The sequence below is a fragment of the Myiozetetes cayanensis genome, unplaced genomic scaffold (genome assembly GCF_022539395.1).
Source record: "Myiozetetes cayanensis isolate MyiCay16 unplaced genomic scaffold, myiCay2020 scf22, whole genome shotgun sequence".
In the NCBI taxonomy this organism is placed as follows: Eukaryota; Metazoa; Chordata; class Aves; order Passeriformes; family Tyrannidae; genus Myiozetetes; species Myiozetetes cayanensis.
Window position 1 is genome coordinate 6732392 of NW_026087434.1, and position 11150 is coordinate 6743541.

The window sequence follows — 11150 nt, forward strand, 5'->3', positions numbered from 1 at the left end:
AAACCTGGGAAAACTGACCTGAAGGTAACAGGCAAAGCTTGAGGAAAAAAGGCTGTCCCTGTTGGCAGGGAAGGGGATGGATCTGAGGGTGCTCAGTGCAAGACATGAGGCACAGCTGGATTGTTGCTGGTGAGCTGATTCCAGCAGGAACTGCAGCATCTTCTCCGTCAGGTACTTCCCTTCAAGTGCTGCTTAGTGGATCTTACACCAGTCTGTATGAGTGAGTGGTAAGAAAGAGCTTCCAGGAACAGTCCAGAGCAGCTGTAACGTTATTTTATTGTCAGTTCTGCATATACTTCAGTACATGTAAAAAAATACATCTGTGGAGTACAGTGCTCCAAAAGCCTGATGGATGGCCTCTCAGCTGCAGATTCCTCAGCAGCACGAGTGCCTGAGGCCACCAGCCTCTGTGGGCATGGAACAAAGGCAGAACCCAATAAAAACCCAACAGGAAGGACTTGTGCCTGGGAATCAGGTGAGGTCCCATATAAACATAGCAGCAGAGACACCACAGTGTCAATTTGAGGGCCACAGCAGTACCTGAACCAGTTCTAAAAGCAGCATTGCCCTCTGTATTGCAGACTTTTGGTGAGGCACAGGGGGCAAATATGGCTTTAGGGGTTACAAGAAAATGCTGGAAAAAGTGCTGTTGAGGTTAATACTGAAAGAGCATCACCACTTACGTTAAAGGGCACACAGAACTAGACAAAGTTAAAAAAAAGTTCATATTAAAAGAACTCCCGTTTCTCCACCTTCAGAAAATAGGCATTGTCTGCATGATAAGAACAAAGCACTCCCCTCCTGCCCTTTAAAGAAAAACATTCCAGCCAGGAACTCAACCATGGAGTTTGTCATTGGCAGCCCTGAGCAAAGCATAAGAACATGTAGCATAAGGCTTCTACTGGTAACTCTGAAATAAGAACTAAGAGACAGGGAGTGAGGGGAGCAGCCATCTAGGAAGCAAGATGCCATCCCAAAGCAGAGTCCCAGTTGGAGAAGCAGCCCTTCCCAGACTGCTGCAGGGAGCAGAGGTGGAGACAGTGCAAAACATCTCAGGCAGCAGCCCCTAACAAATACAGCAGATATAACTTCACACCTCTTGGTCCTCAAGGGCTCCAGTGCCCCAGTTATTGGAGAAACTCTTAAGTTCACAGAAACTGGTTTCCTGGAACTGTTTGTCACTAAGGATAGAAGTGAGCAAAAATGCAGTGGGAGGAAAAAAAAAAATCTCACTTCTGCAGTCTCATGAAACCTTCCATGGCAGAGTTCTTCAAGATCCCCTGGTCACGCTGCTGGAGGAAGGAAGACAACCACCAGGATGCACAGATCAGCTCTCAGCTCTGCAGCTCCTGCCAGTCTGCCTCACTCTCACACCTGACCCTTGTTTTGAAAAACTCCCTGATGAGTCTCTGTGCTTCCTCCTTCACTGCAAGAGAGGAAACACCACCTTTGAGTCGATCCTTAAGACATCTGCCCTCCCCAAAGACATCCATCCCTTTGGCACTGAAAGAAGCCCAGGCTCTCCGAGCTCTCACCTGTCTTGCGGGCAGGGTTCTGCTCCTGGGTCAGTAAGTGAGACACGTGCCGGGCAAAGCCCTTGAACAGCTCCTGCAGAATTAGAGAAGACAAAGAGCAGAAAGCAGACATCAGTTACCAGACTGTTTGCATGTTTGTCTTGCCCTCAGCACGGGCTAGCTGCAGCACAGACCATTCCTAGATTGAGGCTGCAGGAGTGTTGCACACCTGCAGTGCTGGCACACACAGCCTGCCTCGCAGGACACATCAAGGAAACTACACCAGAATTGGACCTGAGCTGTTGCTGCTCCACAGGTGGGAGTTAAAGGTGTGCCAGAGCTTAATGTGAAAACATGAACAACCATAAATAAGTGTGGAACCAACGTGATACCACTCCAAACACACACAAACCTTTTTGTGGGACAGGTGAGTTCCTGCACCTAGAGTCACTGAAACAGCACATACCAAGACTCAACTTGGAAATGAAATGTGGTATCCAGATCATCTCCCCCTCCTCAGAGCCCCAGATTCACTATGAGCTGCAATCTCCTTCTGCTAAAGAGGGTCTTGAGCTGTACCCTACCTTGGAAGCAAATTTGCCACCCTTGTAGAACGGGGTCAAATATTTGACAACGATGTCTGCAGTGTCTTTGAGGGACACGCCTTTGGTCACTGGCTGTACGGTCTTGCTGGTTCCTTCTCTGTCACACTGTTCTAAGTTTGAATCAAAAGTCACCTTCTTCTTTGTTGGACCAGCACTTCTGCATTCTGGCTGGGACAGAATAGAAGATTTTGCCGCTGTCCGCAGCCGCTTTGTTGCAGGACTTTCCATATCCTGGAGAGGAGACAGGGAAAAAAAAATCAAACCCACCAATTCCTGGAGCAGTTTTTTCCACTTCCAAGCACCCACTGCCTTCCAGGACAACAAATCTTTGCAGTATCCTGCAGGATCTCCCTGCAGTGAATACCACTGAGCCATGTCAGGAGTGCCACATGCCTGCTCAGTTTGACAGAGGGAAGACTGCACTGTTGCAGAGACAGCTGCCAGGCAGTCTCAGATGCCAAATGCAGAAGCAGAGACTGAAGGGCAAGGCAGGCTGTGAGCATGGGTCACTTCCAAATGGTCCCGTGTGTCACTGGCCTGTGGTTGTTCCCTGGACTTGAGAAAGCAGCTCCTAATTATAGTTCATTACAGATCTAGAGGGGGTGGAGAGACTCATTCCAGCCAAGTCACCAGCAAGGGCACAGTCACATGTGTTGCACACAGGAGGAAACAAAGCAGTGGAGGGGAAGCTCTCCACTGCAGCCCAAGGTGCTGACATGGCCCAGTGGGCAGCAGGGAAACACCAGAAATGCAGCACAACTGGGGTTCTCCTCTCTGGTGCAACTGCAGCTGGACCCTCCCCAGATTAATACACTCTCAGGTGAGGTTCAGAGCTGGAGCATCACTCTCAGAGAGAAATCTGGCAGGAGATGAGCAGAAGAAATAGAGGAAATTAGCACTCATTGTCATTGAAGCCTTACCTCATCTGATCCTGCCCTCTTCCCACTCTCACCTTCCCCAGCCACAGGCAGCTCAGTTTCTGAGACATTTTCAGCAACACTAGTGGGAAGAGTAGAGAGAAGGTCAGTTGTAATTATTCCACAAAGAAAAATATCCCTGCATTCACTGTTAGTGGCTATGAGACCCTCCATGGTAAAGCAGGAGTCTCCCTCACCCACCCAGAGATCTCACACAGATTCCCAGTTTCCAGGACAAGGCTGGTGGGACTCAGCAGCTTAACAAGGCAACACAGGGAGCAGAGACATATGAGATTTTACCTGGACTTTACATCAATTTCTTCCTGAAGTTCAGATTCAGCAGCCTGCTGGGTCTTAAAATCCTCCCCCTTCTCAGTCTGTGTTACTTCTGTTTCTCTCAGTTCTTTATTCTCTGCCTGGGACTGTCCAGTCAGACCTCCAGAGACATCTCTGCTTTCCTGAGGTGTTGGTTTCTCTTGACACGTGCTTTGAGAAGAAACCTGAGGTAGTGTGCTTGCAGAACAGCCCTCTTCTTTTGCTGAGCTGCAACTTTTGGCTTTAGAGCCACCTTTGGAGAGGAAGAAGAATTTGGAAATATCCTGTGATTCTTTTTTAGCTGCTTCTGCGAGCATTTGCTGCTTCTTGCTAAGTTTGGACTTCTTAGTGGGGCTCTCCCAAAGGGCAGCCTTTGTGTCTGGACTGGGTTGCTGTCCCTTCTTTTCAGGGTGTACTTCTACCACAGCACTCTCACACATTGCTTTGGTTGCTGTTTCTCTCCTCTGGACAACAGTGTTTCTGGTGTCCAGTTCCAGACTGCAGCTGCTGTTGTCTTGCCCATTTGGACAATCTACTTCTTTTTTGACAGGCTTTGCATCACTCTCCTCCTGGATCTTCAGCAGTTCTGAGGCTGTCTGGAACAAGTTGGATTTCTTTGGAAATCCTGTTCCCACCACACGCTTGGGTTTGAACTAGGCAGGAAGGAGGAAGAAGAAAGTTTGGATGTGATATCCCTGTGTGCAGAACCCTGAAGGAGCGAGGTTTCTGCATGCAATACACCAGTGTGGACAGCTGTAAGGTGAGGGAGGCTCTAAATCTGACTTATCATCACACCCACCAACTGAGACATGAGGGAAAGGGATTAGGTTAAATTCCCAGTAGTAGTAAGGAAACAGCCATCCTTGGTTAGAGCAAGATGAGAAAGAACTTATTTAACCTATGGCCTGCACATAGATTATGTTCACTAATAGCAACCAGCATGACAGGCAGACAGGGAAAAGCAATTACAATAGAAATATACGGCTGTGACCATGGAAAGAATGTAAGATAAATTAATAAAAAACCAGAAAGACAAAACACCCCATTCCCTCCTGTCTATCCCATCAGTACTCACTGAGTAAACCTGGGATGCAGGGAGGAAGTCCTCCTCTGCTGCAGAACCAGATTTTGTTTCCAAGCTGCTGTTGCCACCAGTTCCAGACCCAAAGACCGAGAACAACTCTCCTTGTTTGGAGGCTTTGTTGATTTCTGCTACCTGAAAAGAGAATGGAAATATCCTCCAATGGCCACAAATCTTTATGCATCCCTCCCTTTTTACACACTAAGAGCCACAGTGGTAAAACAAACATCTCCCCTGGAGAGGTGCCTGCCTCAAGAACAGAAACACCTTCAGAGAGACTGATGGCAACCAGGTACCCTAAACCAAGGCTTCTGTAGTGTCAGCAGCAGCCTGGGGAACTCCCCATTCCCTTTAGTGCTGGAACAAATCTGGATAAGCTTGCACTGGTGTGTAGGTTTCCAGAGCCTGTAAAGCCAACAAAGATGTGAAACTCGAGTGATTCTGGGCCCTCTTGGAAACAGAGTCAAGAAGAAAGATTTGGAAGACACCCAAGGCAAAGCAGAGCTTCTGCTTTGTCTTTCCCACACAAACTCTGCCCTATTTCCCCTCGAGCTGAGGCCACACCCTGTCCATACAGCAGATGTGTGTCCCTACCTTCTTCAGCACAGCTGCCTTGTATGAATTTGCCATTTTGCTGGTCCGGAAAGCTTCAAACTCCATTTCCACTGCACAGGCATGAGGGTCTGACCTGTAACACAGGCTGGGGTGATTTCTGGCACCTCTATATCTGCAAATGGAACACTAAGGCTTAAGTATCTCCCAGAAAGTACAAAATTCACTCCCTCTGGTGAAAGAATACGTGATAACGTCCAGTTAAGCCCTAAGGGATGCAGTGGTGAATTGCTGGAGAACGGAAAGGGTGATGAAAACACTTTTCAATCAAAGTACTTTTGCCCAGAGGCTCAGTTTGAGAACTACACTATCCCCACCTTGTGGGACAGGGAAGAATTGCAGCTCCTGGGATCAAGCTGATTTAGCAATCTGCCACAGGAATCCTCATATCCGATCCCGAACATCACTAACAGAAAGATGCTCCTAAGTGAAGCTACATCCTTGGACAAAATAACTTAAAAAGGCGTTCCTTGAGAATGGTAATTCTGCTGAGGGAGAGCAGGCCCTGTGTTAAGGGACTCATTATGTACCCCTTTTTCCTCATCTCATACCCTTTTCCTCCTGCTGCTGGATTCTTTTGGTTGTTGCTCAAGGCTTCCTCCAGCATCTTCAAGCAGTGTTCCCGTCCCTAGGAAACATGGGATACTCAGGCATGCTCTACAGAAGCCACAGTGCCCCTTGGACTTCCAGCCCTGAAGGAGTAAAAACAGGGCAGGCAGAATCTTTGTGGCTCTTTGCTGGTCAACAAGACCAAAGTCAGCCATGATTTACCTTCACTGTGAGCTTTGGGATCCTCCTGCTGCCAGCATCCTTGAGGGGACAGTCTGCACCTGCCACGGGAGAGGATTTGGAAAAGGAGTTACAGCTGGGCTGGGGCTGATGGAGAACATTTTAGCTGTCATGGAGAGGTGCCAGTCCTTCACTTCCCTGCAATGTCATCCCAAGGGACATGACAGTCACCCCTTTTACCTGGAAAAGCTACACACTCCAAAAGAGGAGGCAGAAGCCAAAGTGAGATTGTTCCCTCTGATTGAGAACATCTACTTTGGAGTTTATGACTAACAGCTTCCCAAAATCTTCCAATCTTAGGAAATGCTTTTCCAAGGAATCGCAGCTCTTAGGAAACCCAAATCTTTTCTGCTCCCCACAATACCAACCAAAAAACAAACCCAAAAGGCTGAATAGAGTAACCTGACCTACCAGGTAGTCTTTTACAACAGTGTAAGATCTACACTGCTGGACAGGGCCCCAAGCAGCACACCTACAAACAGCAAAGTTTTTAGCAGTTTCCCACTTACTACAAATATTATTATTATTACTGCTGCATAACTACTGCAGACATAGCCTACAAAGTCAGGTTAGACAGTTTTTCTTCTCTCTTGCTTATTTGAAAGAGCTGTTCAGAAAGATGCATTCCATATCTTCACCCCAACCAAAGCTAAGCTGTGATCCATCTCCTCCAGCCAAGCTTTCACAGCCAAAAACTTAACCTCTGTGCCTGGGGACTGATACCTCCAGTGCTGATGCCATATAAATTACACACAGCTGCAAAATACGAGACTTTCTTCTCCCAACGAAAGCCCCACTATAAATCAAAGAAGGTATTTACTTGGAGGAACAAAATCTTCCTTTTCTGGTTCTTTGCCCTAGAAGAAAACAAAGATCAGTCAAACATTTCCATTTCTGCAACACACATGCAGGTCTAGGAGCACAAGAGACATATTTTATACCCCTTCTCCAGGGAAAATTGAAGCTGAAGTTACAAAGGCACTGAACAGGCAACAAAATAGGGAAAGAAGACAAAGAATGAGAACCAAAGCCAAAATTTCACCTTTGCTATAGGAATATATAAGAGAAGCTGACAGGAGAAATTTGTTTTTACTACTACCAGGGGTATTAAAGACAACAGAATCCTCTTGATAGCACTGCAGAGAAACCAGTACATGAATAAGCTGCATTTCTTCCTATTATGGGACTGGCCCAGAACATGGAGAATATGGAAAAAACAGAGGTCCAGAAAGGAAAAGACAACAAGCAACAGCAAGATGCAATAATTTACTTCCATTAGTGCCAGGGAGCCTTTATGGCTGTAAGACAAGCTCACAGCAAACACTCAGCATCTCTTACAAGCTGACACCGCCTCACCTTGCGCAGACTCATCTGCTTTTTGTAGAAGTTGTCCCACTCCCGTTTCCGGCGCTCTTCATTGTCTTCATCCCAACTCCCGCCGCTTTCCTCATCGTACCTGGATAAGCCAGGAAAACAAGAGGAAGAAGCATTTCTGGAGCTGCAGCATTACCTGGGGGACGGGTCTGGAAAGCCCAGGTCACCCCAGTGATGTTTCCCACATCCTTTCTGAACAAGTCTTAGCTTTTGGTTTCACTGCCGTCCCTCAACACGGACAGCTGAGAGTGTGCTCCAAAAATTGGTGGGATTTGTTAATCCCATGAACTTTAGTTAGCAGTGGCATGAACTAGTAGCACTTAACTAATGCTCTGAGAACGGAGGGCTCCATTTAAGCTCTGCCAGATTGTCCCATGGGGTTGAGGAGTCACTGACTCCTGCCACATACCTCATCAGTCACTACTGCCCTGGGAGCAGTGCTGGAAGAAAAGGGCACAGCATCCATTCCTCAGCCTCAGCTGTTCACAGGCTGTTGCAGTAAATGAAATCCCCATCACTAATACACTGAAATGCAGCAGCTGATCCTCACCACTTGTACCCCAGGAGTTTGCTGCCTCCCACAGCTGCCACAGCCAAAAGTGACAGGTATCACAAATCAGAGCTTTAGGGCTGTTGACTATTACAACTTCCAAGGCAAAACTACAATCAAGCCATGGAGAGGCTCAATAAATCAAGTGGCAAACACGGTGCTGTACAACAACATTGGCCATGGCTTTTCAGGTCGTGAGACTAAACACAGTGTTAGGTCACAAGTACCAGTTTTCTCTGACTCAGCCTGAAGAAAAAAGCCACCAGACCCGAGCTGTTTAAGGTAAAGCAGGGCCAGGCCAGTCCAACAGGACTGTATATCCTGGCAGAGCTTCATGGGCAGTGCCAGCATCGAAACTTCATCCTGACAAAGCTGCACAACAACTGCACCTCAGCCAGAGAACAAGGAGAAAGAGAAGTTTGTCACCTCCACACTGCCAAGCATTTTACAGAATTAATCATGTTTTCCGCTGCACATCTTCCTTTTGCTGTCAGCCTGACAGGAAAACACTAAAATTTCACAATCTGCAGAAGAATTTGACACTGGCACTCCATTGCACCCTCACTGGTGACTAAAGTCCTGCCAGTGGCACCCAGCCTGCTGGCCCACGGGCAGCTGTACTGAGTCAGGAATGAACTCTGGACCATGTCATCTTGGTCTCAATTTAAACGTTTTTGATCCTTGTGACTGTGAGCAGCCTGAGCCCACTTGCTGCTTTCAAAAAATTTCAGGCTAGTTTCTTGAGCCAATTACATTCTGCAGGGCAATTCTTAGGTCTGTCAAAACAGCTTTTGGCTCTCTGGGACACGAATGTGAACAAGGCTGCCAAAGTGTGTGGAAAATGGAATTCCAGCTCCCGCTGCCAGGAAGTTACAGGAAAATACCATCCACACAGAAACATGTGCTGAAAATAGGAGTGGTTGGGGCTGCAGCTGGGAGATGCTCTTTTCTCTGATAGTTCCTGTGAGTTGAGTTTTATCTCTCCAGCACAGACCTGCTGAAACCTCTGCAGCCTCTCCTCCCGCCCTCGTACAGCTCTGGGTCGTAGCCATCCAAGGAGGAACTCGCAGGCCCGATGCAGGTTTTGCTCCAGTTGTTGGTGCAGCGTTCCAGGGACTCCAGCTGCCTTTTCACTGCCCCTGGGTTCTTGCAGAAATCACAGCACTTGTTACAAGGTGGGGTGACATCACCAAAGTACTTGGCTATGGCAGCGTGGCGGCATCTAAACACAAGGGAAATGATCTGGTCGTTATTTTTATTCACAAGAACTCCACCCTCCAAATGCAGGGTGTTTTTTGGTACAGATTTGAGTCCTTTTTTTCCCCCCAGAGAAAGCCTATTCCAGCAGGAATCACAGGGATTAAGTGGGGTTCTGTTCCTGGCACATTGCTTAAGGTCTCTCTGCCTCCACTTCCCCACACTGACGTTAATCTCTTCTGCTAAACCCTTTCAGATCTTTGAGATCTGCAAAAGGAAGTTTATGAAATATGCAGTTATTAATTCTGTATCATTGGCCAGATACATTCCATGTCCTATCAGGATGGCTGTAGGATAAATATGTGAAGAGGCCCTGTTGATCCCTACACCTCAGAGCGTATCTGTATCTGTATATTCCACACTGAAGAGCTTCTCATTTTACTGTTTGTGGTTTGAAGGTCTTAGGTCTATATCTGAAGACACAGGAATGTAAATTAAATCCCAGAATTAAGAGTCCAGACTGAGGTCACAAGGGAGCACCATTCAGGTAACACATGCCAGGGTCTTGATCTGCTCCCACATGTTCCGGATCAGCAGTCAAAGCTGGGGTCCCACATCCACGAAAACCAGTCCATTTACTCATCCAGTATTGCACAACCAGTTTACCAGACTTAGCAAACCAGTCATGTGAAAATGATTAGATTCTTCTAGAAATCTTCAAAAGATTTTTGGCATTGGTTTTGGGTATGTAAAAAGGAGTTTGGTGACAGAAATGTGCTCATTAGCAATACAGGCAGGAAGTAATTTCTCTTCTAGAACACTCCCTAATTTAAACCAGTGAATACACTGATTTCACGAAAGAAGAACCAGGGAGTTACTTTTTTTGGTTTTTTAAGAAAGAAGAGTTTAGAGGAGCTTTTTAAAACTCAAGTTGCACAGCAGAGGTAGCCAGTTGTCTCTCAGTCAAAATGCTGATACTAAATACACAGAAACATCTACTTCATCAGGCATTTAGAGATCAAATCCTGCAGCCAAGTGCGAACAAGAGTTATTTTAGAAGGGAATTATTTTACTACAAAGAAGAACAAAGTGGAGATTTTTCTTGTCTGCCAAGGAGTGCCCTAGTTGGCTTACCCAGCTTCATCTGCAAAAAGTGGGTCACAGAGGGGAAAAGTAAGAGAGTGAGCACTTCATTTATTATTATTATAAGCCCTCTAAGGCACGTTTGAACTTGCCAGAGATTTAACAAACGCTGTTTTCTTCTTAACTCATGTGTGTGTTTGGGGGGAGGGGGACACAACTGCACGTCTACCAAAGCACCACAAACAAACCCTGCGAGGGTCTGCAGAGGCTGCTCCTTCCCACAGCCTGGCAGGTTGATGTGCCAAGGGGCACAGGTTGCAGATTCCTGACTCCACAGCCGAGCAGCGCTGAAGCACAAAGGACCTGGCACTGCTCAGGTGAGGAGGCTGCAGCAGGGTCACCTCCCTGTGCACGGTGTAGGGAGCTGAAGGCTGGAGAGGGCTCCGACAAAGCTGGCTTTATATCTCCCTGCAGAGCCACACTGACTCACTCTCCTCTTGCACTCAAAGAGCTCCTTTCACATGGTGGGGAGGGGTGGGGGGACCGGGATGGGGGCAACACATTCGATCCCCTTGTCCTGCCTTCCCAAAAGAGCTACTGGTGCTGCCTGCCCTGCCAGTGCAACGTGACTATAGAAATGTCAGCGAGCTGCAAGTCAGCTTTTTGTTTCCCCAAAAGAAAACAGGCAGGCATTCTCATTAGCCCATGGCTCTTTCTGCACGCACTGATCTGTATTAGAGTTAAGCGAGGCATGCAGGAATGGTCAAGCCCTCTCCTCACTCCTACAGCTCAATCACTGGGCTTATGCTGGGGAGGGACATCCACACACACCTCTGTCCCTTAAAGCCAACAAGTGAGATGCCCCAGGGGAGGGCTTTGGTGGAAGCAGAGATCAGCTCTGACCTCACTGGAACTTAAAGAGTTCTAGTTTCTAACCCATCAGCCCTGCAAAGCCAAGCTCTTTCCACCCAGGTTCCTGCAACTGCCTGTGTTTTCCTGAAGAATTACCCCATTTCACACAGCCACTTCCACAGCCCCACTTTAGCCAACGGTGCTCAGGAGCTGGCTCATAACGGAAATTCATCTGCAGAACTAAGATCGCAATCCTATAAT

The 11150-nt window shown here is 47.4% G+C and overlaps 1 protein-coding gene across 2 annotated transcripts in view; it reads right to left on the reverse strand.

Moving 5' to 3' along the window:
• Nucleotides 1–257: 257 nt before the first annotated feature.
• Nucleotides 258–11150, reverse strand: part of RECQL5 (RecQ like helicase 5) — a 36766-nt gene continuing 25873 nt past the window's right edge. The window contains exons 9-20 of one of the 2 annotated variants that reach the window (XM_050319181.1): nt 8752–8979; nt 7190–7289; nt 6654–6690; nt 5816–5874; nt 5596–5672; nt 5027–5120; nt 4427–4567; nt 3337–4004; nt 3040–3118; nt 2099–2350; nt 1536–1608; nt 258–1426 (exon numbers count right to left, since the gene is read on the reverse strand). In XM_050319181.1, coding sequence (XP_050175138.1) covers nt 1335–1426; nt 1536–1608; nt 2099–2350; nt 3040–3118; nt 3337–4004; nt 4427–4567; nt 5027–5120; nt 5596–5672; nt 5816–5874; nt 6654–6690; nt 7190–7289; nt 8752–8979 — 1900 coding nt within the window. In that variant the 3' untranslated portion in view covers nt 258–1334. Of the gene's footprint in view, nt 1448–1535; nt 1609–2098; nt 2351–3039; nt 3119–3336; nt 4005–4426; nt 4568–5026; nt 5121–5595; nt 5673–5815; nt 5875–6653; nt 6691–7189; nt 7290–8751; nt 8980–11150 lie in introns of both variants that reach the window. The other variant, XM_050319180.1, reaches the window with a different exon arrangement.